Source organism: Anser cygnoides, chromosome 3, assembly GCF_040182565.1.
Source record: "Anser cygnoides isolate HZ-2024a breed goose chromosome 3, Taihu_goose_T2T_genome, whole genome shotgun sequence".
Classification (NCBI taxonomy): domain Eukaryota; kingdom Metazoa; phylum Chordata; class Aves; order Anseriformes; family Anatidae; genus Anser; species Anser cygnoides.
The window spans coordinates 13,451,682-13,477,207 of NC_089875.1; the positions used below are offsets into that span (position 1 = coordinate 13,451,682).

Genomic DNA, 25,526 nt, shown 5'->3' on the forward strand with positions numbered 1-25,526 from the left:
TTGGAGCCCCGGTGGGCAGAGAGGGAAAAGGACGGATGTGTGCGCAGGTGGAGGGTAGCACCAGAAGAGGAAGAACAGTGAGAACAAAAATAGTAGGGAGGTGGAGGGATTTCTTTCTGAGGAGAAGCTTAAAAGTTTCAGGTAGTTCAAACACAAACTCAGAGGAAAGGACAAAAAACACTGTCACGGAAAACGTTTTTTTTATGTCTCATGTTGGTTAGGAATGGGGGAAAGGAAGGAGTAAATGGACTTGAAGCTGCTCTCTGTGAGTAGTACCTCTGCACATGCTGTAGCCCTGCCTCTGCTCATCACAAATGAGCTGCTGCTGTCCTGTTCTGGCCCAACAAGTGTCTCCAAAGAGCTCTGCTCTAGTTCCTGCATCCTGCCCTGATTGACAGAGGCAGGGTGCTGGATGCAGGTAGAAATGGATTGTTCCTAGGGACCTACATGCTTGTGCCTCTGTCTTTGAGGAAGGCCCTGGACCCATTTCCTTTCACAGGGTTCGAGTGCAGGTGTCTGTCGTGTGGTTCTGTTTGTGTGACAACGGGAAGGGCTGGGAAGTAGAGGTTTCCGTAAAGCTCTGCTTAGCTGTTGCGTAAAGACCCTATTAACCAACAGATGCTTGGTGACTGAAAAATATCACTGCAGTATCCCTGTAACTTTTATGCTAAAGTTTGATGTATATTTTCAGCAAGTATTAGAACGGGAAGGTGTTTCCTTTTTCACGAGAGGACCATTTTTAGGGCTAAATACTAGACAGAAAGGCCTTTTCCTAGTTGAGTGAGAATATTTTTAAACCCTGCTCTTTAAATAAGTAGTCTGTGTGCATAAACATAATACAATAAAATATGTATATACAAATTTTGAAATTGCAGCCATATGCTTTTGGCCTTGGAAGTGTTGACATTATGCCTGAAAACTGATTCCAGTGTTCTTTGTTACTAGTCTGTCTACAGGACAGTGTGTTAGCGTTCTGGAAACATGGAATGCAAGGAAGGAGTTTTAGATCAAATGAGGTAAGTACTGTGTTTCGCTTCAAATTCTAGTTTCTAATATAAGTCAAGCGCAAGATAAGTGCATAAAGGTGTGGGATGAAAAGACTAAAATGTTTCAGTAACTTCCAAACATGAGACCTGGAAGCTGAAGTCTCATTCCAAGTCTATCTCGTAAGCTATAAACTAATTAGACTTGCTGTTCCAAAGAGGAAACCTTAAATGTTGGAATATTTGAGAACCAAGAACCTTTTATTCCTTACCTGGTGGAATGCTGTGTAAAGTAGCTGAGTTGGGGGTGCTGTCCTTGTAACGGGTGGGATAAGATGCTCACATTACACAGGTAGGGGGGAGCAGTGGAGAATCTAGCCAAACAAAGCAAATTGTCACGGGTCAAGATTTTTTTCTGCTAGGTGGGACACACATCTTTTAAAGGAAGCTTCATGAACTGATCAGAAATAATGGAGTGGTGCCTCTTCTCTAATTGGGAAGTGAGCTGACCTGGAATGTTGCAAGCCACGGCTGATACAGAGCTGTACGAGGAGTCACTGTCAAGTCTAATATACAAAGCAGAAAGCAATAAGAGACCTGGCGGTGACGCCATAAAATGTATCCAAGCCTAATTCTTGGTTTATGTTAGTCTTCTTCAGCTTAAATTGCTTGGAAGACCAACCTCAGTAGTCCCTTAGCATCTCAAGGTGGATACCAGAAATTGAGTTTTGCCAGTAGTTGCATGCTCCAGTGCTGAGCTTTAAGTGTTGAATGAGTTGCCCATTGTTTGTGGTGGGATTTTCTCTCCTCCATGTTTACTTGGCTTTGGTGTCCTTTGAAGGTTTTAGTGCTCATTTTCAGAAGGATTATTTTCTATCTAAAGAGATTAATGTAAAGGTTATTTTCTACAGTTTCAGTGCAGTCCCGTTTTTCAGCCACTTCAACAATGTCTAAAAATTGGGTCAAACCATTGTAAATACCTTTACGACTCCCTTTTTCCTGCTGCAAACTTTGTGCAACCAGGTGTTAGTAAAAACACTGTGCTTTGCAGGTTTTTCCTGAGTATTTTAGTTTGAGTATTAAAGACTGCTTACAGACTTAACCAGCTGTTTCATCAGTGTCACATTTGCTGAGAGATCGAGCTCATTATGACTAGTTGTATTTTAATGTACACATACAGTCACACCATGCCAAACTTAGATACTCCACATTGTTACACAACTCCATTTATTTGCACAAAGCCACAGCTGACCTTATCTGTGCTGACAGTAGTTCTGCTCTTTGTGGCAAGTTGGACCAGGGACTGAAGTCAGACTGCTTCTTTATTTCCAAATTTACAAATGCTTTTTGTGGCATTTGTGCATGTTTGATCACCAGGCGTGATTGTCGTTTTCCCAAGAACTCGTAATGTTGAGCTGCAGCACCCCTGCTGTTAGCACAGACCGTGAGGAGGAGATGACGCTGCTAGGCACTTCTCCAACTCCAGACTGCTGCTAGCAGCATTCTGCAAGGCTCAGCGTATTACTCCACCCATTGGCACTCAGTAGCTCTGATCCAGTTGTGAGAGGACGTGCCCCAGAGTGCTGCAGCACAAATGGATGCTTTATATTGTTTATATAAACCATAAGGAACACTGTCATCTTGGTTTGTTGTTGTCAAGCCAAAGCCAGCACCTAAATGAAGAACAGACGGCAGAACTGAGCTGTTGTCAGAAGGAAAGCCACCCAAAACCTATTTTTTTCCATAGAACATACATAGGGTAAGCTCTCAAGCTTTTTTCAACTCCTTATCTCTCCTGGCTGTACTAGTACATTCATTACTTTGTGTGAATTTTTTGTACTGTGTGCTAAGGTAATTAAAAAAAAAAGAATAAAAATGACCAACCTAACTTTGCAGCACATTTATCTTTGAAGACATTGTTAGTGGAGATGCTCTAGTCTGATATTAGCTGGTCTAATTGAGGATAATTTCACGTACTTGTAAAGTTGCTTCACCTTTTCGTTCCATGGCTGTGACATTCCACAGTGGCTTGATTTGATCGATTGGGAAGAATGAAACAACAAGGAACTGTCTGAATTCTGAGACAAGACTCTCAGCAAGCAGGAAGTAACTTTCTTAAAGTGGGGAACTTCGCTGATGTGAATTAAAATTCTTTTCTGAGTTTGCTGTGCCAGAAGTGAATTCACAAAGTCAGCTAATGCTGCTAGGACCTGGGAAGGAGAGAAAAATCTCTTCTATCCTCAAAAACATGAAATGTGGCTGTGTAGAAAGGGATCTTTGTAAACGCTGCTTCCCTTTCACAGTGCGACTTGATACCCTTTGGAGTATGCAGTGCGCTTTGGTTGACTTTAATTAATAACGTGCTATTTTCTTTGGTATTCATATCATTATAAAGATGCATCTCAAATACAATTCACCAGCAGTATACAAAGCCCTATTGCACTAGTCTGAATTGTCAAAACGCAATATTTTCTTTACACAGTGGGTGTAAGGGCCACAAGTTCAATTGTTTCCTTGTTCGGGTTTTCAGAAGATGAACTTCCTGCATCGCTATTATGATTCAGAATTTCAACAAAATTCATAGGTATTTCGTGTGTCACTTACCTGACCCATTTCAAATGTCTACTGTAGGGTGAGACAAATGACACCCTCACAGGTACCTATTTCAGTCATGGCTGTAAAGAGAAATGTACCAGTAGTAGCTCAGGTGCTGTGCTGAGCCTGTTGATTGCAGTTGCTACCAGAGGAACTTGCATAACATGGCAGGAATTAAAACAAGCAAACCACCACCACCACCAAAAACCACCTAGATCTCATTCAAGACTGCCGGTTGCATTGAACTCTCTAGCTACCTTAAATGAGCAATAAATGGGTAACGTCAGTCATAGTCAATTCTATTTTCTAGGTTGATTTAAAAAAATATTAAAAATAAAAATGTGCACTTAACATGTAAATACTTGTTTTATTTTTGTCTAGATCACACAAGAAATTTCTGATAATACAAGGATATTCAGGCTTCTGGGATCTGACAGGTATGAAGAGAAGTGAGCATGGCATGCTAAAATAGAAGAATGTTTTCCTCCTACCTTGTGGGAGGTCTTTCTGCTTGTTTCTTGCGATTCCTTTTCTATCCATCTTATTCGTTCCTTTGTGTACATGTCCACCTTTCAGCCTTTTAAATTTACTTCTTTCTTCCAAAAAAAAAAAATCTCCTGAAAGTGTGGGCTTCTAGAAGTACTCAGCAGCAGTAGGAAGCTTGTACTTGGCTGCAGTTACAGTCTCCAGGAGTGTCTTCCTTTTTGCACCGTAATTCTTTTGTTTAACTTGTTGAAATCTTTACTTTCAGATGTTCTGCTGCAGTAGCTCATCAGTATCTACCTCTTGAGAAAAAAGCAATAAATAAATAAATAAATAAATAAATTTAGATGTCTTACTTTCTCCCTCAGGAAGGAGCTGTAACGGTTGTCTTCTCAACAAGACAGCCCAGGTCTTGAAGAGCTCTTCATAGTTTTTAGCATAGCTGTTCTTTGGTGTTTCTTTTGCAGGACACAAATGCTGTGTCTGTCTGACCCATCAGATACAAGCTTGCCCAGTCAGTCACTGCTATTTTAGGAGTGTCACTGACTTCCTCAACTTTCTCTGCCCTGCTCTTGAACTTTGTACTTCATTAACAGCCATGAAAGCAGCAGATGTTCTGTCTTCTGGGGAGCGCGTGCTGACATGGTGGTTTCACCAGTTACATACTCGTGTGCAGTGCAAAGCCAGATTTTGATTTTGGAGAATTGCCTGTCTTATGCCACTTGCAGGAAACGCACTTTCTTGTTGCATCGTGGAACTACCAATAAGCTTCGCAGCAACCAGAGGCTTTCCTCGTGTTCTGTTTGCCCAAGCTTGATGCGCAGCCCTGTAATTACCTCGAACATCAGCGGCACTGAATGGTGCTGTGGCTTTGTCAGCTACCTACCTCATGGCAGTTTTTGCTGGCTGGGGGTTGAGTATTCTCCCTTACGTGCAATACCTGGTAGCTTTTTGGTAATGAGTAATTGTAAGCAATACTCATCTCTGACCTGAGGGTTTTACTCTCCCTGTGCCAGCGAGGTGTGCATGGAGCTCGGCTTTATTGTGTCACTTCTCAGTTGTTGAGAGACAGCACAGCTCAATTTAAAAACAAGCCCGGCTTCAGAATGGAACATGACATTGCAAATCATTGCCTTGGAGAAAAATGTCCTTTTCTCCAAGCACCGTTCCATCTATTTCCATCCTGCACTAATAGTCTCCCAAATCTGAGACAACGTTTGAAGACTTCACACTGCAATAAAGCCTAATTGCAAATTTTTCAGACCTCATTTTGGTTGCAGGTCTGTCACATCTTGTGCTTGAGCTGTGAAACCTTTGCCAGTAACACGTCATTTCCTAGGCAGTTCGTAGGAACTGGGGTTCTGAGAAGCCAAGAAACCTGGCATCGATGTGATGAAAGCCGGCATGTTATTTTCTCCCAGTGAGCCGGGAATCCCTTGTGGCATGAGGTGTCATTCCCTTTGTGGAGCACATTTGGCAGAGCATTAGTTTTGAAGCAAGCAACCTTTTTTTTGGGTGAATCCACAATAGCTAGATATGGATTTCTCACAGCCTACCTTCTCTTTGGGGGTTGTTTGTGGAGAAGAATTCAGTACACCCTGGTCCACTGAGCGGTTTTAGCAGTTCTTGCCTGATTAAACATCTCAAATAGTTTGTGAAACTGCCTTAGGATTGCTGACTTCTCTCCTTTGAAGAGAGTAGTCTGATGTAGGATATCCCTTAAGGCCTTTGCAGTGGTGGTAGAGATCCAGCTAGCTCTGTGTCCTGTCTCCAATGTTGGCCAAAAGTGGGTGGCAAGAAAAGTACAAGAGAAAATTCTGCATATAATGATGCATTCTTGAAGAATTCTCTCAGCTCACAAATTTTAGTGTCTCTGGGACTTGGAAGGAAGTTTCTGTGGATTTAGGGACCATTGATAGCTTACACGGGCTAAGGGAAAGGCTAAAATTGCTCACACAAGAGTGGACCTTGGTCATCTGTCGTATCCAATGGCAGGGGGCAGACTAAGAACTTCTTGAAGTGGAGCCTGTTTAAGGGGTTAGCTTTGCAAGACTCCAAGGAAGCACAAGCCCAAGCAGTAGGGAATGATGGAGCAGGACCTTCCTCAGAAGCCCCTGCTGAAAAGACAAGAAGTGAGAGGTATGCGTTGCAGCAAAGGAAGTTTCAACCGGATAAAAGTGGGGGTATAGTATCATGCTGAGAGTGGTAAAACACTGAGTAGCAGCCCAGAGAGACTGAGAGATCTGTGGAGGTGTTCAGACCTTGCCTGGTCAAGACTCTCGGCAACCTGACCTAGATTTGAGTGGGTTTTGGACTACAGGCCCTCCAGGGAAAGAGAAACAATCTCTGGTCAGGTGGACAAGTTGGTGCTGGGAAAGAATGTTTGCAGTTCTATCCAGGGCTGTTCTTAAGTGAAGGTTAACTTGACTTCGCTGCCGTTCTACTTTCATTTTAGGGTCGTGGTGCTGGAGAGTAGGCCGACAGACAACCCAACAGCCAACAGCAATTTATATATCCTGGCAGGGCATGAGAACAGTTACTGAGAACAGCGCACGGCAGCTCACCATGACAAGATAGCACTCCTGCTGCAGCGATCATGGCTGGCTGAAATTGCACAAAAGCTGCAGTAACCCGACTTCAGTTACTTTATAATTTATTGTGGCATGAGAGAAAGACGAGAGTTGTTTGTGGTATGGACACATAAGCATTAAGATACCACGGAAGTGCTTAATTTACTGTTATGTAATCTTTGTACATATGCAGTATTTTTCAGTGAAACTTCGTGCTGAAGACCTACACTGACTTTCTGTAGATAGTAGTCCTCCTGTTAAGTACAAGTGTCTTACCTGTACAGATGTAAAAGTCACTGAGGATGCAAAAATGAAATCGGGGTACTATTTTAAAGACTTGTCGTGTGTTTATTATAAAGTGGGATGCTAGCAACAAATATAATTCATTTAACAACACTATTGTATTTTATTATATGTAATTTACTAATACAAATAAATCCTAACTTTTAGAAATTGTAACCAAGGCTGTAATCAGATTACAATCTTGTTTTAATTTTGATGCAACACACTGGTGTTCATGTTTGCACAACGTATTGAGATGTGATGTATTTAGTCACAAAGGTAAGCTGTGACTTTGTGGATATGACTTGGGCTTCACAGTTCCCTTTTTTTTTTTCCTTAAGTTTACTCGGGTAGTTTTCTTTGTGAAACAAACCAGTTAAACACCTGTATTTTTATATTTAATTAAAACTCTTTACGATTACTTCTCTATGCTTGAAAACAATACTTCTTGGATGGGTGTCAATCCCAGACTAGTGGTACCTTCCTGTAACACTGCAATAGGTGTTTGAATTATTAGTGTATACAATGATAAAAATTAGTATTACTGTTCATCTTACTAAATAGTTTCATATCATAATGTAAAGCAGCAACATTCCACATTGTGGAAATGGCTCAAAGATGTTGTCATTTTTGACTTTTTTTGGCCTTATAACCATTTTCACACTTTTTTTTTCAATTTAGGATGTTAACACATGGCCAAAATAATTTAGTTACTACCTCATTCAAACAATACAATGGTTACTACGCATCACAGGAACTTAGTTTTGATCAGAAGTATTTTTGATTGCTATTTTCCAATGGAGTATGTAAATGCCAAGTTTTAGCAAAATGCACACATTTGACTCCTTTTTTGTATATGTTCTTTATATTTTATTGTGATAATATACACTAAAACCAAACTAAATTTAAAGTGATTTATGGCCTGCATTATTGTTGTCATTGGTAATGCTTTGAAATATGTTCCCTAATGTATATAATGTAAAATAAACTTTTTTTAACATGTTGTTGTACAAGTAGATTACCACCTGCACTAATTTCCACATAAGACTAAAATCTGTTGATGGAACATACTCAGTCTTGATTTCTGCTATTAAATGTTTGTGCCAAACACAGACGCTGGGCATTTCTGAATGTATGAATGATCAAGCTGCTGGAGGTCTGCTGAATTTAGACCAGCACTTGAGGGTAGGTATTATTACTCTTGCTTCCCCTTAGGCAACAAATATCTGTGTTTTGGAAACATCTTTCCAAATTCCAACTTACTTGTGTTTTTCTTTTTTCTTTACAGTAACTTGGCCCCTCCTCTCTTGGTTGCGAAATTTGATTTTTATTTTTTTCAGCAGGGTTGTTTTTTGTTTTTGTGCCTATGAGTTGTTGGCTCTGCTGGCCCCATGTCTCGCCTTGCACTGAACCTCAGTTACGCCTTGTGGGAGAGGTGGTGACACCAGCCCTGCTGCAGAGAAGCTCAGTTCTCAGAAAAGGCAAGAAGTTCTGGGTGTTTCACAGCACATTTGTACTGCTGCTGCTCAAGGGGGGATTTCCATCCTCCCTCCTGTGGACTGTTCTTCACTTCAACATGCGAAAAGTAGCAAAATTTTAGCAAAGTACAGTATGGCTGATGTACAAATGAGAGCTCCCTACACTTGCTTCCTCCTCTTAGGTTTCTGCAGCAGCTTGGGCCCACTGGATTGTTGTTTGGGGCTTTTGGGCCACTGCTGAACTACAGGCAACAGGAGCTTAGGGAAGATGGTTTTTATTTTGGTTGAGCATTTTTGGTACAAGGATGCATGCTGGGATGCAGCTGGAATTGATCACCAAAGTCAAGGAGGACAGGGAAGTGGGAAGGGGATTGTTGTGCTAGGACAGGCTGTCTCAAATTCACTGTTACAGCCAAGACAACTTGGCTCCCATGTGCTGCTTTCCAGACTGGAATAAGAGGAAGAAGTGAAGGGTTCCTGCTTTTTGTTTTTTTTTTGAGGGATTATGCTGTTGCAGGAATTGGGGTCTGTGCTGAAGAGCTGGCTCTCCTGCAGAACAGAGCTGCTCAGCAGGGAAGCTGCCCCGTGTTTAGCCCAGGAGCCCAGATGAGCAACATGTAGAGCAAAAAGTCTCTTTTTCTACATTTGCAATTGCCACAATTGAAACAATTGCCACAACAGATACCTTCCTCAAGCTTCCCACTCTGGGAGCTTCCAAAACCCCTACCTTGGTGTCAGATGGGGATCAGAATGTGCGTGTGGCTGGCTGAAAGGAGCACGGCCAGAGCAAGGAACACAAATCACAGGCCAGATGAGCTTATAGCAAGACATCTGTCTATAGCTAGTTCAAATAGCTTCTCTGGCAGCTTGAGTGGCTTCCTGTTTTCTCTCTCCTCCCAACCCCTTCCACTCTGGCTGCTATCGTTGGCTTCTAGCTATCGGTCCTTGTTGCTAATATGGGGAAGTGCACTGCGATGTGGCCGAGCGATAGAGCACTCGCCAACCTGGCAGCCAAGCTGTGAGCAGCGCAGGGGCTGAGGTTAGGTCCCACCTCAAACTGAGCTTCTTGAAGAGAAGTGAGAAGTGGGGTTGTTCAGCTCCTTTGCAGAAAGGAAAGCCGAGCAAGCAACCACAGCCTTGCACCAACAGCCCAAGTCATGCCTGCTTGGGCAATACTGGGTGCTCAGGTGGGAGACAGTTTCCTTCCTGCCCAGGCTCCAGCATTGTCCAATTTTTTAAATGGGTTTTAAAATGGGTTTTTTAAATGGGTTTTTTAAATGGGTTTTAAAATGGGCATCGGGAGCCAGGAGCAGGAAGGCAGGCAGCTGGTGCTGATGGATCTGCGTGGAGGGGCAGCTCCGACCTGGGGTGTCTCTGGCCTCACCAAACTTCTGAACTGTCCCAGTATCTCATGTTTCCCAGTGCTCTTCTGTTTGAAGGATTGAGATGCTGTAGGCCATTTACTGGTATTTAGGAGCCTTAGACCAAAAACCTGGGGCCTTCATCTCCAGAGAAGGGCTGGCGAGTAGAGCACAAGTGTAATTTTACACCCAGCGCTGCACATATTTGATAGCAGCTGAGGTGCTACGCCTCAGGATTTAAATGCTGACAGACTGAATTTTCACCATACGGTGGTGAGTGCAGCAGCCTGCGAGATGCTGAGATGGCGTCCCTGAATGTGCCAGCAGCCTGCTAGGCCAAGCAAACAGCTCTGAGACGTGAATACCCCCTCCTTTCATCGTGGTCCCATCGTGTTCAAAGCAGAAGTCTGACTCCTTCAGACAGCAGTATTTGTCTGGAGGAGAAGTGCCAGAGGCAGAGCTGCAGGGTAAAGACGTCTCTTTCTGAGAAGCTCCATCCATTATATGCTGAAGTGCTGCTCAGCGTCTCGGGACCATCTCCTGTCACTTCACAAACACTAATTAAGTGAGCCTCCCAACGTGCATGCCATTCCTGACAGGTGTCTGCGTGACCAGCCCTTGAAACAAAAGGGAGACTCCACAGTCTCTGCCCAAGCAATCTGTGTGGGTACCTCGCTCTCCTTCCAGCTAGAAAGCTGGCCCTAAACCATCCTTCCAGCAACCTGCAAAGGTTTCCACATCTCTCTCCCTCTCTGTGGTCCCAGCAGCAGCACACTGTATCCTCCTCCGGTCCTCAGGCTGTCCCTGGCTCCTCACCTTGCAGAACAGAGCACAATGAATCTGCGTGTGGTTTCCAGCCCCCTCCTCCTCTCTCTGCCCTGCTTCCCCTCCTGCCAGGCCCCACACACCACCATGGACTTTGTCCTGCTTACACCACAGGGCATCATTTATGTTCCAGCTTTGTGTTTTCTGGCCTTTTTTTCCCACTTTTTACCCCTGAGGCTGTTCTTGTGCCGCTCGAACGCTGACCTCGCTACGTGTGAGATGCCTGCATCTTTCTAATGACAGGTGACAGAGCTCCCCGGGGCACAGTAACACTGCCTCACCGTCTCCAGACACCCCAAAATGGGACCTGTCTCCTTGTGCCCGTGAGGAGCCCAGCCGTGGCCTGCAGGCAGCAAGGCCTCGGGGCCATTGCGAGTAGGATACATGTAGATGCTTGCTCGGGATTGACTCCCCCAGCACAACTCAAGTCTGAAGCGGATCAAAGTCGAATATATACTAAGTTAGTTTGCAGATGATGCTAAATTAGGAGGATCTGTTGACTCCTTCCAGAGTAGAGAGGCCTTGCAGAGAGATCACAACAAATGAGAGGGCTGTGCAGTCACCAAACACGTGAAATTCAACAGATGTGCCAGATTTTGCACCTGCAAAGGGGTAACCCTGGCTGTACGTACAGCCTGGGGGATGAGAGACTGGAGAGCAGCCCTGTGGAAAGGGATATGGGGGCTCTGGTTGATGACAAGTTGACTCTGAGTCTGTGTGCTCCGACAGCCAAAAGGGCTGAGCACATTCTGGGGCACATCAGGCACGGCATTGCTAGCAGGTCGAGGGCAGGGATTGTCCCGCTCTGTGCTGGTGGGGCCTCACCTCAAGCATTGTGTGTGGTTTTGGGTACTGCAGTGTAAGAAGGACGTGAAAGTTAAGAGTTCAAAGGAGGGGTACAAAGTCGGTGAAGGGTCTGGAGGGGAAGATGTAGAGGGGTGGCTGAGTCCCTTGGTGTGTTCAGGGCAGGGCAGGCTGAGGGGAGGCCTCATGGTGGCCTGCAGCTCCCTCACAAGGGGAGCGGAGGGGCAGGCGCTGAGCTCTGCTCTCTGGGGACAGCGACAGGACCCGAGGGAACGGCACGGGGCTGGGACAGGGGAGGGTCAGGCTGGGGGTCAGGGAAAGGTTCTGCACCCAGAGGTGCTCGGGCTCTGGGACAGGCTCCCCAGGGCGGTGGACACGGCTCTGAGCCCGACGGAGCCGAGGTGTCTGCGTACGCGCCCCCAGACACGGCCAGGCCCGGCTCCAGGCGCTACCGTGCGCCACCGCCGCCCGGGCTCCCTGACGGGGCTCCGCCGCCGCCGCCCCCACGGCACCCCGCGCGCGCGGGGAGGCGGCGCCCCCGCGTGACGTCACGCCGCCGGGGCGGAGGCCCCCGCCGAGAGGCTGCTGGGCCGCGGGGGCTGCGCGCACGCGCCGCGGCCTCCAGCCGTGCGGCGGACGAGCGGAGCCCGGAGGCGCGGGGAGGCGGCGGCGGCGCTCGCGCTCCCGACCCCGCCCCGGCGGCGGAGGAGGCCCCGCGCCGCGTGACCCCCCCCCCTTCCCTCCTCCCCCTTTCCCCCTCCCTCCTTCCCTCCCTCCATCCATCCCCTCCCGCTCCGCCGCGGGTTCGACCCCCGAGAGCCCGTGCGGGGGGGATGCGGCAGCCTCCGCCGCCTCCCCCCGCCGCTGCGGGCCTGCCGCCGGTGGTGGTGGCGGCGGCGGCGGCGGCGGGAGGCCGCGGGGCCTCCTGGTGAGGTGAAGCGCCGGGGGGGGGCCGCCCGCCCGCCCGCCCGCCTGCCCGCCCGCCCGCCTGCCCGCCCGCCCGCTCGCTCCCTCCCTCCCTCCCTCCCGCCGCGGCCTAGCGTCCCCGGCGCTGCCCCGCCCGCCCGAGGCCCCCGGCGGGCCGGGCCCGGCGGCACAATGCAGGCGCAGCCGCTGCTCTACGAGTTCTTCAGCGAGGAGAACGCGCCCAAGTGGCGGGGGCTGCTGGTGCCCGCCCTCAAGAAGGTTGGTGAGGCCTGTCAGCGGGCCGCGGGGCTCCCCGAGGGAGGAGGGGGCCGGGCACGGCGCTGGGGGGGTGCTGAGGGGGGTTTGGAGCCTCCCCCCCCCCCACCAGAGACACATCGGAGAGGGCTGGGTGCCCTCGGGGTGGGGATGGAGGTGTCTGGGGGCTGGGAGGAAATGGTGGGGGCTCCTCAGGAGGGGGTTGTTTTGGGGGGGGGCTCCTCTTCCACTTGTGCGCCCGGAGCTCGAAAGCAGAAGGCTTTTGAAGCGGGAGGTGGCTGGTGCTGCTGCTCAGGCTGCACTCGGTGCTTTCCTAGTCCGACACGGCGACGTTTTACAAGTCTATGTAGCTCTCACGGTTAAAGGCGACACTTTTGCTCAAAGCACTTGCTCCTAGGGCTGACTGAACTGTTGCATCCCCCAGTGTGGGTTGGAAATCTCAAGTGCTGCAGTCGTGCCGGTACGGTATTTCTTCCGAATTTCCTCTTGCCTCGTTTTTCTGGGCGTGCTCTTTGAGGTCTCCAGCGGTGTGCTCTCGTCCAGATCTTGGAAGTCTTCTTGCTTGTCTCATCCATAGCTTGTGGTGCTCACGGCCTATCCCTCATCGGTAGGCCCTTTCTGAAAGTAAACTGTGCACATTGTCCGCCTGGCTGCTCCTTGTGCTGCTTGCAAGCTCTTGGACGGCCACCCAGCTGGAGCCTGGGGGGAAAGTGGAGCCACCCAAGGTCTCAAAACAGCGCGAGATCGCTCCTTTGGAGGTTGTTTTATTCCATGGAGTAGCAGGGATTCATCAAACTTGGAGCCGGGCTCAGTGCTGAGTACTGGAGGACATAGACTGAGGATCTCAAGGCAAAAATGAGCGAAGACATTGGAATTGCTCTCTGTGTCTGAAGCATGACACTTTATCCCAATGGGCAAGGCAGCCATGGAGCCACCCTGGATTAAAGATGCTTGCTGAGGGATTTGGATGAATTGCTTGGGCAGAAAGCAGAGGAGGAATTCCGGAGTCTGAAGTCAACGAAGAAGGCCGGCGGTGACAAGCTACAGGGGATGACAAACTGGCCCTGCAAGGTACGTTGTCTTGGTTTCACTGTTTTGAGCGCCATTCCTTGCTGCGTGTTGGGGGACAGCAGGAGTGACACGGAGTTAGTTCTGGAGGCTTGACACTCGAACACACAACTGTCTAGCAGATGTTAACTCTTAACCTCAGCTCTTCATAAGGTCGCCACCTGTTTCTTATCTTCTCTCAGGCTATTGCCCAGCATGCTCCAGAAGCGCAGGCTGCTGCTGCTGCTTCCTGTCCCCGTAGAAATGGAGAACCTGTCCGTGTCACCTGCTTCACTGAACAGCCAAATACTTGAGTTACAGGAGAACTAAATGGCAGACGAAAATATCAAGCTGTTTTCTTAATGGTTTCTTTGTTAACAGAGAAGCCAAACAGGGTGTTTTACTAACTTACATGGGTACAAGTCATCTTGGCTAGGGCGTTTAGTCCTTTAGATAAAGGCCCCATAACGTAATGAACCTGTCATAAGTGGCAGGTAGGACGGGGAGAATTGCAGCGTGCGTGCTTTGCCGATCATCCATCCTCGCTCAGGAAAAGCTTTGCGGCGGCTGGGTCTGAGACCCTGCCCCTTGCTCTGCCAGCCAGAGACCAGAACTGTCCCTGGAGTCCGCATGCGGGACCAGTAAGACAGAGACCACGGCAGCGTGTGCCAGCAAGGTCAAAGGGCAGAGCTGGCCTGGAGGGAGAGCGGTGCTGTGTGGCTTTGTCTGCTAAACTGCCAGCGAGCACGCTCCCTCAGTCGGGGTCAGGTTGTCCGAAGCTGATGTGCATCTGGAGGAGAGTTTTCCTTCCCTGCTCCCAACTAGCTGAGCACATTCTCAGGTAGTGGCAGCAGGCTGCTTTCCGAGCTCCACCTTGAAACCTGTCAGGTGCACGGACAGGATTGTTATGTTTTCCTGCATAGCTGCAAGTGAGACTTAACGCTTTGGGGAGGCCTACGCTGAATTAATGTCTCCGAGTAGGAGAGCGGTGTTTTAATTTAACGTCGGTGAAACGCATGTACCAGGATGGAGCCTTCCCAGCTCCTGGGGAAGGCTGCAGTTACCCTTCTGTAACTTCACGTTGGCTTCTAATGTGGAGCTCGAGCAACAATGCTAGAACGACTTTCTTAAAAATAGGCTTTGTTGAATAATTGCAAAGGGTTTTCTTTTTCCCACCGGGTTATTTTGATTCTATGTTTTTTATCAAACAACAAAACCAAGCACATGTAGTAAGAATAAATCACTTCTTATGTCAATAAATTCTTAAGAGCATGTGCCATGTATTTCATTAGACATGGGCCTTAACAATAGGCTCTGTAGTGCACTGTCTTTGCATTTAACAGCTGCATTTGCAAAAAGCAGCTTTTGTACCATTCAGATCATAATGTAATCCCTTTTCTTCCCATTCTTCTTCAGATCCTGTCAAGATATACTCCAGTGCACTCAATTAGGAAGAAAATGATGTGTAGTGAGAGATGCTTCTCTGCCTGGTCACTGTTACTTTGAAGCATCAGGAGAGGAGTGTCGCAGAGCCCCACGGCCGCTGACAAAAGACAGTAATCCTGGTGACGAGCTACAAGAAAAGGAAGTAAGAATGTCAGCTGGTGTTGGAAGTCGTGGTTGCAGAAACGGACAGAAGGTGAGATGCTGCCAATGAAGACGGAGGACTCAAGACATACGAAACACCAGAGCTCTTGGGTGGCTGGAGACGGGGACACGTGGCTTCTGGACACCTCGGAAAACAGGCTGAGAAGGGACGCCTGCACAGCAATACCTCTTCAGACAGTGGTGTTCTGCTAGCGAACATACACGCTTCCTTCTGATCAGAACCTTTTGGATAGTTTTTCTTGAACATCTTTCCCTGGGGCTTCATCTTGCTTGTATAACTCTTGTACAGTAGGAATTTCTCCACGTAGCTATGAGTTGCTTCTTCCCTGATACGTTGGTTTTGACTGCAGAAAGTGTCATCCTTATTGCTGGCTACCTTCAGTAGTCGAATCATTTAGAGAAATAAAACGTCTTCCTTACTGTACAGATGTAGGAGTACCACCACTTGAATACCTCGAGTTGTTTTGAAGCAGTTGAGCAATTAACGAGGGGTGCTTTTGGAATTTACTGTGGTCAGAATGATTGGATTGAAGTGGTTTGACAGCTGAGGAGGATTTGCAGCTTCAGTGAAGGGAACTGTTCCAGGCAGCGTGCTCCCAGATACTCAGTGTATCGCCTAGTCAATCTCTTCTACCTTTCACGGAGCAAAAGAGACAAGCGAAGTTCCTGAAATGACTTCAGAAGGTCTGGGAAGCTGTGGCTGACACAAACATTTCTACCTGACTTAATTATCTAGTTCTCTAAACTGATGACGGCCCGGTTGCCATTCTGAGTAACGAGCAGCAGTAGTTGTTATTGGCACGGTTTCACTGCAGATGTAGGACATCCTTAAGTTTTGATAGCTCTGGATTCTCTGTACTTCTGATGGCTGCGGAGGATAAAGTTAAGATCCTGAAGTTGCTCAAGTGCGGATTTAAGACCCCTGTGCTTGTTTTACTTAGCTTGATCCCTTAAAAAATCAGTAAACAGCAGAGAAGTGCAGTAAGCTCTGCAGAGTTGCGGGGTATCAGTGGAGTTGTACAAGAAAAAAACCACCCTGTTTTTATGGGGTGTTTGCTCTATGAGAACACTCACTCATGCAAGCTGTCCGTAAAACATTTCATCCTAGAGTACTTTAGCGATAAGCAGCTGCTTGTCGGTACTTCTGTAGTCATCGAGGGCAGATTAACAAAAGCCGCGCTGTGTAAAAATGAGGGGTGTAACGTTAGTGAGGACTCTCAGAGCAACCCAAGTGGGGGGAAAGAAAAAAGCCTGCCCTGCCACCAGGTTGCTTCTAATAATGTAATAAGCCGTCTGTGAAGGCTTGTGTTTTCCACGTCTGTCTTCGGTATTTCGAAGGTTTGGAGAAATGCTTGTAATCAGTTGAGTCTCGCCCTGTGTTTCGGAAAACAGCTTGGTCTTTGATTCAGGAGAGGTGCCAGAGGCCCTGCCTCTTCCCACCATGTTAGAGTGCAAGGAAAATGATGGATTCCCCCCACCGGTAGCTGGAGAGCATTTGCTATCCAAGCAGGCAGGGAAGGGCAGCGCTTGCTTGCTTTACCTTTGCAGCCTGTCTTATCACGGCTTCTTCCATTTTACTCTCCAGACGCTGTGATAAACGCGATGTTTTTCCTTCAGTTTTCTTACGAGTGCCTCAGCTGCCACCGAGAGAAACTCGCGGTGCGGTGGTACCTGTGCTCGGCAGCGAAGCGTGCTTGTTTGCTGAGTGCATCTCGGTGTTTGATTCATACTTTGACCTTGTGCCAGAATCCCGGGAGATGGGTATCCTTGCCTGGACATGGAAATGACATTCCCTGCCCGACAGAAGATGCTTTGCTTGTTCATTTTGGTTTGTCGCGTGGCTTTAGGATGATTTCCTCCTATTATCCACCTTTCTGAAGCTTCTGCTGCTCGTGGAGGCACGTGGTTCTGTGTCTTGTTCTGCAGCCTTTCATATGTAGGATGGAGAGCTTTCATCAGAGGCTGAGATTTTTTTTAGCTTCACATTCAATGTGAATTACCCTTTCCTCTTGGAGGCATGAGGGAGGGGTAACTGAAAATTGTTGTGAAGGGAGCTTGGTTCAGTACCAGTCAGATTGACAACAGGTAAAAGGGAGAGCTCACAGAGGAAACTTAACAAACACCGGTTTAGTGCAGGATAAACCCCAGAATATTGGTCTGGGCTTGGGTTTTGGATTATCTTGTGGCCAGCCTCAGAGCTGCTCTGTTGGACCAGCTGGAAAATAAAACCCCTGTGGAAGCTGGAGCTGTAAAATCTGCTTTCCTTGGACTCAGCCCTCTTTCTGGATTTGGTCTAGATCATGTCTTTCCTATGAGAAACGGGTGTGTATTCTGGTTCACTGCTTGAAAAAGCTTTATCAGAAACGTTTAATTTTTTATATAAAACAAGTTGCTAAGGGTTGTAAGTTAAGATCAGATATTTTTGCGTCATTTGTTAAAGAGAGGTGTTCATCTGTTTCTCTGATTTCTTTCAGACAGTTTAGGCTTGTTGGTGCCTGATTTTCAATCTGTTGCCATTCTTGATAGAAATTCTTTGCTCTTGTTGACTTTATTAAAAGAAAAGGGGGTGGGGGGGATGCCAAGTCATAGGGTCATAGGATTTTCCTGAAGTGCTACAAATTTTCTTAAGCAGGTGTTGCACTTTCTCTGTTCATAAACAGAGCATGGAAAGTTGTTCGAGAAAGGCTTGCTTGGCTTGTCTCCAATTAAAGGAAATCCTGGTGGGTTTTGTTTCCATTCCAAAAATCAAGGGAAGAAGGAATGCATGCCTTAAATAAAAAAGGAAAGAATTGGGCGAATTGGGTGAAAATGGTGAAACCCCTGCCCCTGGAGGCAGGGGTTTCTAGCCGTTCTGAATTGTGTTTTCCCCTTAGGATTTGTTGGGTTATCTTGGAGAACTGAAGCTTTTGTCAAAAGATTTTTAAGCTGTTCTTGTGGTAATTCCCCTTATCACGAGATAGACATTTTGGTGTGTGTGGGAGGGAAGGGATGGGTTCTGTCATTATTTAAGGGAGAGGTTAAATGCTTAGATAAGGATCTTATCTAAACATCACTACACTTCAGAAGTTGTTACTCTGTTTTTATCGCCCCTATTCCTGACATGGGCTGGCGAGGGGGCTGGTGGGATTCACGCAGCGCTCGCTGTTCTCAGGGGCGATAAGGCAGGGTGGCCTGCTTGTTTGTTTTTAATTAATATTTTAATTTTTAATTTCAAATCTGAGCGGACTTTCTGCAAAGGATGGAAACCCCCCGGTAACTCGATCTCCTTTTTTTTTTTTTTATTTTTTATTATTGTTTTTTTTGAACGGGTCACGTGGCGGCGGCGCCCGCTAGCAGACGTTCTCACTTGGTGCCTTCCCTTACCAAACCCCGCGCCGTCCCTGCTCTTGCATCATGCCCCAGCTGATGAACTCCTCGGGACTGGCTTCGCGTGCCCTCAAACGCACTGCCTGCTCCTCGGCCCGGGCCTCGAGGTGCTGCCGGAGCGCAGATACCCAAATTACACGTTCCTGTGATGGCTGTGCACCGGGCCGTCCTGTAATTTTCCCCGTCGGACTAGTTGTTTTCTTGCTTTTGCTGGTCTGACTTTGAACCCTAAATGATACTAAATCTCACTTAAGTAGCAATGAAGGTTATTTACTGCCTGCCTAATACAGATAAACTGTGCCGGCAAGCCGGAGGCACCTCATGATGTTTTTCTCTGCCGGGGTGGATATTGTGCTAAGGCGGAGCTCGGCGCTGCCAGCAGACGATGGCCTTCGAGAAGCACGGTGTAATTGCTCCCCAAACACAAACGCTTAGGAAAAATGCTTGGAACTTTATCTCCTGAACTAGAAGTAGGTTATCGGTGTTGACTTTGTTTTGGTTGACTGTGGATAATGTTTCAGGTCACAGCCCGGTGTGGTGTTTGTTTGTTTGTTCTTACTCCTATAGACAATTACAGGCAGACAGGGTATGATGAGTCCATTCTCTACAATCTATTTTCTAAGAAAAGGAGAAAAGAGAAACGGTTTTCATCGCTCAGCTTTATCCCGTTCTGTATTTCTTACTGCCTGAATGACTCGGTAATTTAATACTTTTTCCAAGTACAGAATGCTAGAGAAATCCGTAGGGTTCACGTAATAGAGATTTTTTTTTCAGTTCCGCCTTAAAAATAAATCAAGACGGCTACCTCCAGGCAGCTCGGATCAGCTCTCATCTTTAAGAGAGGTCTTCTGCAGGTCTGTAATTTGTGATGTTAAAATGTCCCGAGCTGGTGCAGTGTTTCAGACATCGGTATTTGAATTGTAAATGATTGCTGGGACTGCTGGGGATGCTGTTATGCAGGTACCTCCAAAAACACACTCCGTGGCTGTGTGTGGCCGAGTTCTTGGTATTTCGATTACCCCAACAGTTTCATTTTTCTTTTCGTTAGTCACGTGGGGAGAAGTTCTCCTCTCCGGACAGTATTTTCAAGCTTAAAAAAAGCAACAAACTTTGGAGGCGTTCTTTAAGACCTAGTGGATCAAGGTACACAACCTGCAAGTAACTAAACCCCTGATCTAGTACGTTTAATTCTCTACAGCAGCTAAGTGAGCACCAGGGCTGTGCCCAGACATGAAGTTTTCAAACTAATGAGTGCCTTAGCAAGCAAGTGGATTTCTATTTGAGGCTGTTGCGTGTTTGAACTTCATAACATTTAATTCTTGCTATAGCTGCAAGTAGGAATGAGAACTCAGCTGTGAAATTAAATAATTATGGCAGCAGAATTTGAATATAGACATGGGTTTAATATTGGGATGAGACAGATTGCTGGGGTTTGGTTTAAGGCGGTTAAGCTCTTCTGGAGGTGATTGAGAGAACTGGAGGCATTTTGAGTTGAGTGCGGTGGGAATGGTAAAATGATGAAATTGGGGCTTGAAATGTGTTGCGAAAGTCAGCAGTCAGCTTGCTCTGGCATAATATTTGCCATCAGTGCTTAGGGTTGAGATTAAACTGCCTGTCAGTTTGAAGCTCTTGGAGCACTGAGCTTTGCATACCTGAAACTTAAACCGGCTAAAACAGTGCTATTTTGTTACCTGCAAAAGCACAGAGAGAAGCTGTGCTGCAGTTCAAATGGCTGTCTAGAAAAATAAGTTGGTAACCTGACCCTTTGGGAGGAGCAAGGAGTAGTGTGCCTCAGTGGGTTTACACCACTGAGAATTCCCAGGTGCTTACGACGACATGCTTGTAAATGTCTGGGGACCAAAACCTCTGAATGCCAGGATGACTGTGGCCTTTTTCTGAGTATTTTTAATTCTAGCATCTGACATCAAAATGATGAGCACAGAAACAAACTTCTAAACGTATCTTCTTTTACCGAGAGCTGACTGACAATGAATTAAATAATTGGGAGGCTAAATACTGCTGAAATCTTTGCTGTTTCTATAGCGCTCCGCCTTTGAAAAAAGTTCTGGATCTTGTTATTATAGCTGCAGTGGTGTGCAGGGAGCTGTAAATGGACAAAATCCCCATGTCTGCAGCGTGTTCTGCAAATGGTGTAAGAGTTGGGGTGGAAAGATGAATTTATGCAGAGTATTTAAGGAGTTTTCCTAATTGCACTGCTGAACACCGTTATTAATTAGCTGTTTTTTTGACATTAAATATTACTTACAGCCATTTGAGTACGTGTAGTATTTGAGGTTTGTATTCCTAGCAAGTGTAAATGAGTGTTTCGCTTGTCTGTCCAGTGTGCCTTAAAAGAGCTCAGCGCACATGCAGTTCTCGCTGGATTTTTCTGAACTGTTTGGCTCGTTCTTTTGTCATCTTTTTTTGCAACTAAAGCATGTCGTTTGGGAAAGAGCAAAAAATAAGACTGATTCTTCTGTTTCGTACAGGTTCAGGTGCAAGTCCATCCTAAACTTTCCTCTACTGAAGATGCGTTACAGTACGTGGAGGAGTTAATTCTCCAGTTGTTAAATATGCTGTGTCAAGCCCAGCCCAGAAGTTTTCTGGATGTAGAGGTACAGAGAATATTTATTACAAATCTGATCTGCATTTTGCAATGTCATTTGAGCTGTTGTACAAAAAGTTCGTATAGTAATCATTTCACAATGCGAAAAGGATCACTTGGTATAAGAAAGAGAAGCAGTAATTATGTATGTTTATGTAACAGAACCTTCAGCAGAAAACCTGCTGAGTTACCTAATAGGTGATTTTCCCATCAGTTGGATTTGTTGTTCAATGCCCAGTAAAACAGTCTCTGTGAACCGCATTACTGTGTAATAGCTGGTGAGTGTAACTTCTGTGCGTAAAGCTGACGGGCTCCTTTCAAAAGGCTTTTTTTTTTTCGCTGCCTCCCCCGCCCTGAGATAGCATGCCAACTGTAGCTGCTTCGTCTGAGATCTCGTGCTGCTTTCTCAGCATGGTGATACAGGCTGATACACTCACCCCCCGGAAATTTGAACAAAAATAGTTCAGCTGCTTTCTCAGAATGAGTTGAGGAACACTTCTTTCTTCTCTAAGGAAGCCTCTTCTCTTACGATCCTTATTTCAAAGGTTTACAACCTCTGCTCAGAAAAGCAGCTTGACGTTTGAGAAGAGGTTCCATTTTAGAAACAACCTAATTTAGTTTCACTCTAAGCCTGTGAATATCTTGGTAGCCCTTTGTGCTTAACCACGATTTGCAGACTTTGCTGCCCAGCTGCAGGCTCCGTTTGCAGTGCGCATGTTGGTTTCCAGTCCTTGGGGGCTGCGGCTGTGCTGTGCCAGGTTAGGTTGCAAAACAAGATGCAACTTCCTCACGTTCTGAAGAAAGTATAGGAGAAGTGTAGGCAATGCTCTGACAGGTACGCGGAGGGCTGAGGAGCTGAGAACTTACGGACAAAGGTTTGATCAAAACAATGCTGGAAAGCCAAAAAAGAAACAAAACTGAAACAAGCAAGAAGAAAAAAACACAGTAAGCTGTCTAAGAGTTCAAGATTCATGAATTTCATCCTTCCTCTTGTTTTGAATGTTGACACCTAATGGTGTTTCAGTGTCCCCTCTCATGGCTAGCCTGTTTTGCAACATTATTCTGGTCAACTGAAGTAACAGAGGTTTGTGGAAGATTGCATGAAGTGTTCTGGTAGCATTGTTTAAAAGCCAGGGTTAAATGTAGTGTTGCTTTAAGAGTCTTATGGTTGTGAAGTCAAGCCCTTAGGATGAGAAATGCAAGAACTGAAGATGATCAGGCAACCTCAATTTACCCCCTTTGTGTTTATGTGTGATGGTTCTGTCTTTAATTATATGGTCATACACGGTTATTTTTCCCCCAGGACACCTTCATTCTTCAGTCAGCAGGCTGGGCTACATTAGGGGGAATGAATCAGTATTAGATATCAAATGAGATTTTTTTTTTAAGTAAGATTTCTACTTTCCTCTTGCAGAAGTGTTATGAAGGGAGAGAGGGGGAAAAAAAAAAAAGAAATCTGTACTTTGGAACATTGGTTGCCACCTTTATAGAATTGTATTCTGTCCCAGTTCTTTTTGTTGGAAAGTTTTTGTTTGTGTACATTGCCCTGTACCAGCTCTTTGTAAGTGGTCATTAATTTCATCTTCCTCGTTTCGTGGTTGCTCAAATTGGGGTCATATTTACGTAAGCGAGCGCTTGCAACTGAAACAGTCAGTGGGAACTGCGGTCTGAAAAAATATGCGAAGCTATCTGAGAAATTAGATTTCTGGCACCTTTTCTGAAACACCTGGGCTACCAAAAACAGTCAAGGCTTTGAATCTCCAGAGACCCATGTGTGAGTTCCAGCAGGAGAGCTATTCAGAGCATGGGCGAGTGTAGGTGTGTTCCAGCACTGAGTGCTGGATGCAGTAATTAAACTGCAGGAAAAAAAATGAGGGCAAAGCTGAGCTGGCCATGATTGGTCCAACTGCAGACTATGAAACTGTTGGGCAGTCTTTTCCTATTGTTTTCATTGCTGTCTTCAGAGGGGTTTGCATGCCAGTGATAGACAGTATGGGCTGTGTGCTCATCAGTGAAGGTGAAACAAAGCTCCCATCATCTCATTTGGTGACCATTCCATGTCTAAATGTATTTAATTGCTGAATTATCAGGCATGTGCATGAGGGAAGCAAATTGTGCCTGCAAGGGCAACTTCATTCTGGCATTTCTCAAATTTTAAGCACTAGATTTTTCTATGGAAATGATACTCTGATACAGCCTTATGAATGTAGTGAGCACCATGTACCAAAATGATAGGTTGTTACAGAAGCTCTTATAGTCAAAATATTAACATTAGCAGACATTAATTTGTTAATTAACGAGAAGTGATTTCATAGTATATTAGTATTGCTCAGGTCATTCCGATTATGCACTTACCCTCTAGTTCTGGTTTTGTTTTATTTTTAAGGATCGTGTTCAAAAAAGTTTTCCCCATCCTATTGATAAGTGGGCAATAGCTGATGCCCAGTCTGCTATTGAGAAGAGAAAACGAAGAAATCCGTTATCTCTCCCAGTAGAAAAAATCCACCCTTTATTAAAGGTAAGTAGTGACATAATCCTTCTCTTAGAATGCAATTGGAGGTTGACAGCTTTGTTTTGTCTAGTGTCTGTGTGCTGCCTGAAATGTAAACAAGAGAACAGTAACAATACCTGTTTTCAACTTAATTTAATTTTCAGAGTTTTCAGTTTAATTGATTGTGTGTATTTCTTCCATTTGTACATTTAAGAGTTTCTCTGGAAGTTTCTTGATTGTTTTCTGAGTCATGCAAAATGAAATAAGAACAATCAAACTTGAATCAAATGAGTGCTTAGCTTTGTTTGTGCAATAGACAGTTAACTAACTTTTAAGTGAGGCTTTTGGGACAGTTCTGGGCTGTTGGCACCTCCACAGTCTACAGTGATGCTGTTTCTTTCCCTGGCCTACAGACTACCATGTTTCTTTAACTAACATAGACTGCATGTCTTGAATGTTTAGGATGAGGAGTTAGAAACTTGCAAGGTTTAGTTGTAACCTGTTGTGTATATTTCATCTACTGAATAACAGTGTAGCACTGACTTTTTTTTTTTATTTTAATTTTCCTTTCAGGAAGTACTAGGCTACAAAATTGACCACCAAGTGTCTGTTTACATAGTGGCAGTATTAGAATACATTTCTGCAGACATACTGAAATTGGTTGGGAATTACGTACGAAATATAAGGCATTATGAGATTACAAAACAAGATATTAAAGTGGCAATGTGTGCTGATAAGGTAAGCATAACTCTTGTTTCTAATGTTAACAGAAAGTTTTAGTTAAGTTTTGATAGGACAGTGTCTATTCCGTATTGGGTAAATGGGGTGTTGTATATTTGAAAGAAGTTGCTGCAGTAAAATACGGTTCCAATAATACAGCAAAGCTAATTGAGTTTATAGAGCTGTTGCTTGTGCTTATTAATATTTAAGTGTCTATTCCTTATGATACTGCTTGACTAATCCCAGCAATGTGTGGATGCTTTAAAAATTACTGTGAAGCTGCACTAACCCCAAAATTTCATGATTTTGGGAGACCACCCATGCTTAAGACTATATTGCATGTAGAAAGCAGTGTTTCAGTGGTCAAAAATAAATTGAAAAATCCCTTCATAAGCATCACTAATACTCGGGGGGGGGGGGGGGGTGTCCGTATTTTTATCTGCAGGTAGTCTTTCCTGTAGTTTCAGAGGAGTGTTTTGATTCAGAAAGCAGTTACCTCTTTCCTTGGTGATCCAGCAGCCCTGGAGAAGGGTCCACTGTCTGTCTTTGAGGTGCCTTTGTGCTCCAGCTTCTGCGGCCACCTCATTCAGCATCTCAAATCTTCCATTGTTTAAAAAACAAAACTTGAAGTAGATTCTTTCAGAAATGGTATCTGAGAGTAAGATCTTGCTGAAGTCTAGGGATTTCCAGATTTATCACCTCTTCTGGGTACTTCTTGGTCTATATTAATCTGCATCTCTGGATGGAATTGTCTCTGTTTCATCGAATTATTTTGTCTCGTTCATGCTTGTGTTTTTTTCCATCTTGCTTTTCCCTTCATCTCAAGAGAGGAAAGAAAGATGTCTTGTGAAGTCAAGAAGGGCAAAGTATTTCTCAGTCAGGACAGTTGTCTTAGACCCTCTTGCTTTTGGGTGTACTTGCCTGGGTTGTTAAAACAGTGTTTAAAGGTGTGTGTTTGAATAAAGAACAGGAACAGTGCTGTCGCTGCGTGTGTCTTTGTATCCTAGGGAAAGGTAGCAAGCAGAAAAGACTGATTTAGGAAATTCCATTACATGAGCCACTCTTACATCGGAGCAAGTCTTTTTAATATGTACACAGAAGAAACATTTGAAAGACTCTAAAGTAG

General features: G+C 45.6%; 2 protein-coding genes across 9 annotated transcripts in view; both read left to right on the forward strand.

The window, feature by feature from the left end:
* Positions 1 to 7,913, forward strand: part of MAP4K3 (mitogen-activated protein kinase kinase kinase kinase 3) — an 82,678-nt gene extending 74,765 nt beyond the window's left edge. For all 5 annotated transcript variants that reach the window (XM_066995480.1, XM_066995478.1, XM_066995479.1 and 2 more), the window contains 3 exons: positions 946 to 1,016; positions 3,960 to 4,015; positions 6,517 to 7,913. In XM_066995480.1, the coding sequence (XP_066851581.1) occupies positions 946 to 1,016; positions 3,960 to 4,015; positions 6,517 to 6,604 (215 nt within the window). In that variant the 3' untranslated portion in view covers positions 6,605 to 7,913. The remainder of the gene's footprint in view (positions 1 to 945; positions 1,017 to 3,959; positions 4,016 to 6,516) is intronic.
* A 4,228-nt stretch (positions 7,914 to 12,141) lies between these two features.
* The window catches only part of SOS1 (SOS Ras/Rac guanine nucleotide exchange factor 1), a 59,855-nt gene continuing 46,470 nt past the window's right edge, over positions 12,142 to 25,526 (forward strand). Inside the window, exons 1-5 of one of the 4 annotated variants that reach the window (XM_013196164.3) lie at positions 12,994 to 13,634; positions 15,027 to 15,249; positions 21,074 to 21,199; positions 23,576 to 23,707; positions 24,254 to 24,418. In XM_013196164.3, the coding sequence (XP_013051618.1) occupies positions 15,205 to 15,249; positions 21,074 to 21,199; positions 23,576 to 23,707; positions 24,254 to 24,418 (468 nt within the window). In that variant the 5' untranslated portion in view covers positions 12,994 to 13,634; positions 15,027 to 15,204. Of the gene's footprint in view, positions 12,567 to 12,993; positions 13,635 to 15,026; positions 15,903 to 21,073; positions 21,200 to 23,575; positions 23,708 to 24,253; positions 24,419 to 25,526 lie in introns of those variants that run through there. The other 3 variants (XM_013196166.3, XR_010830883.1, XM_066995475.1) reach the window with 3 other exon arrangements.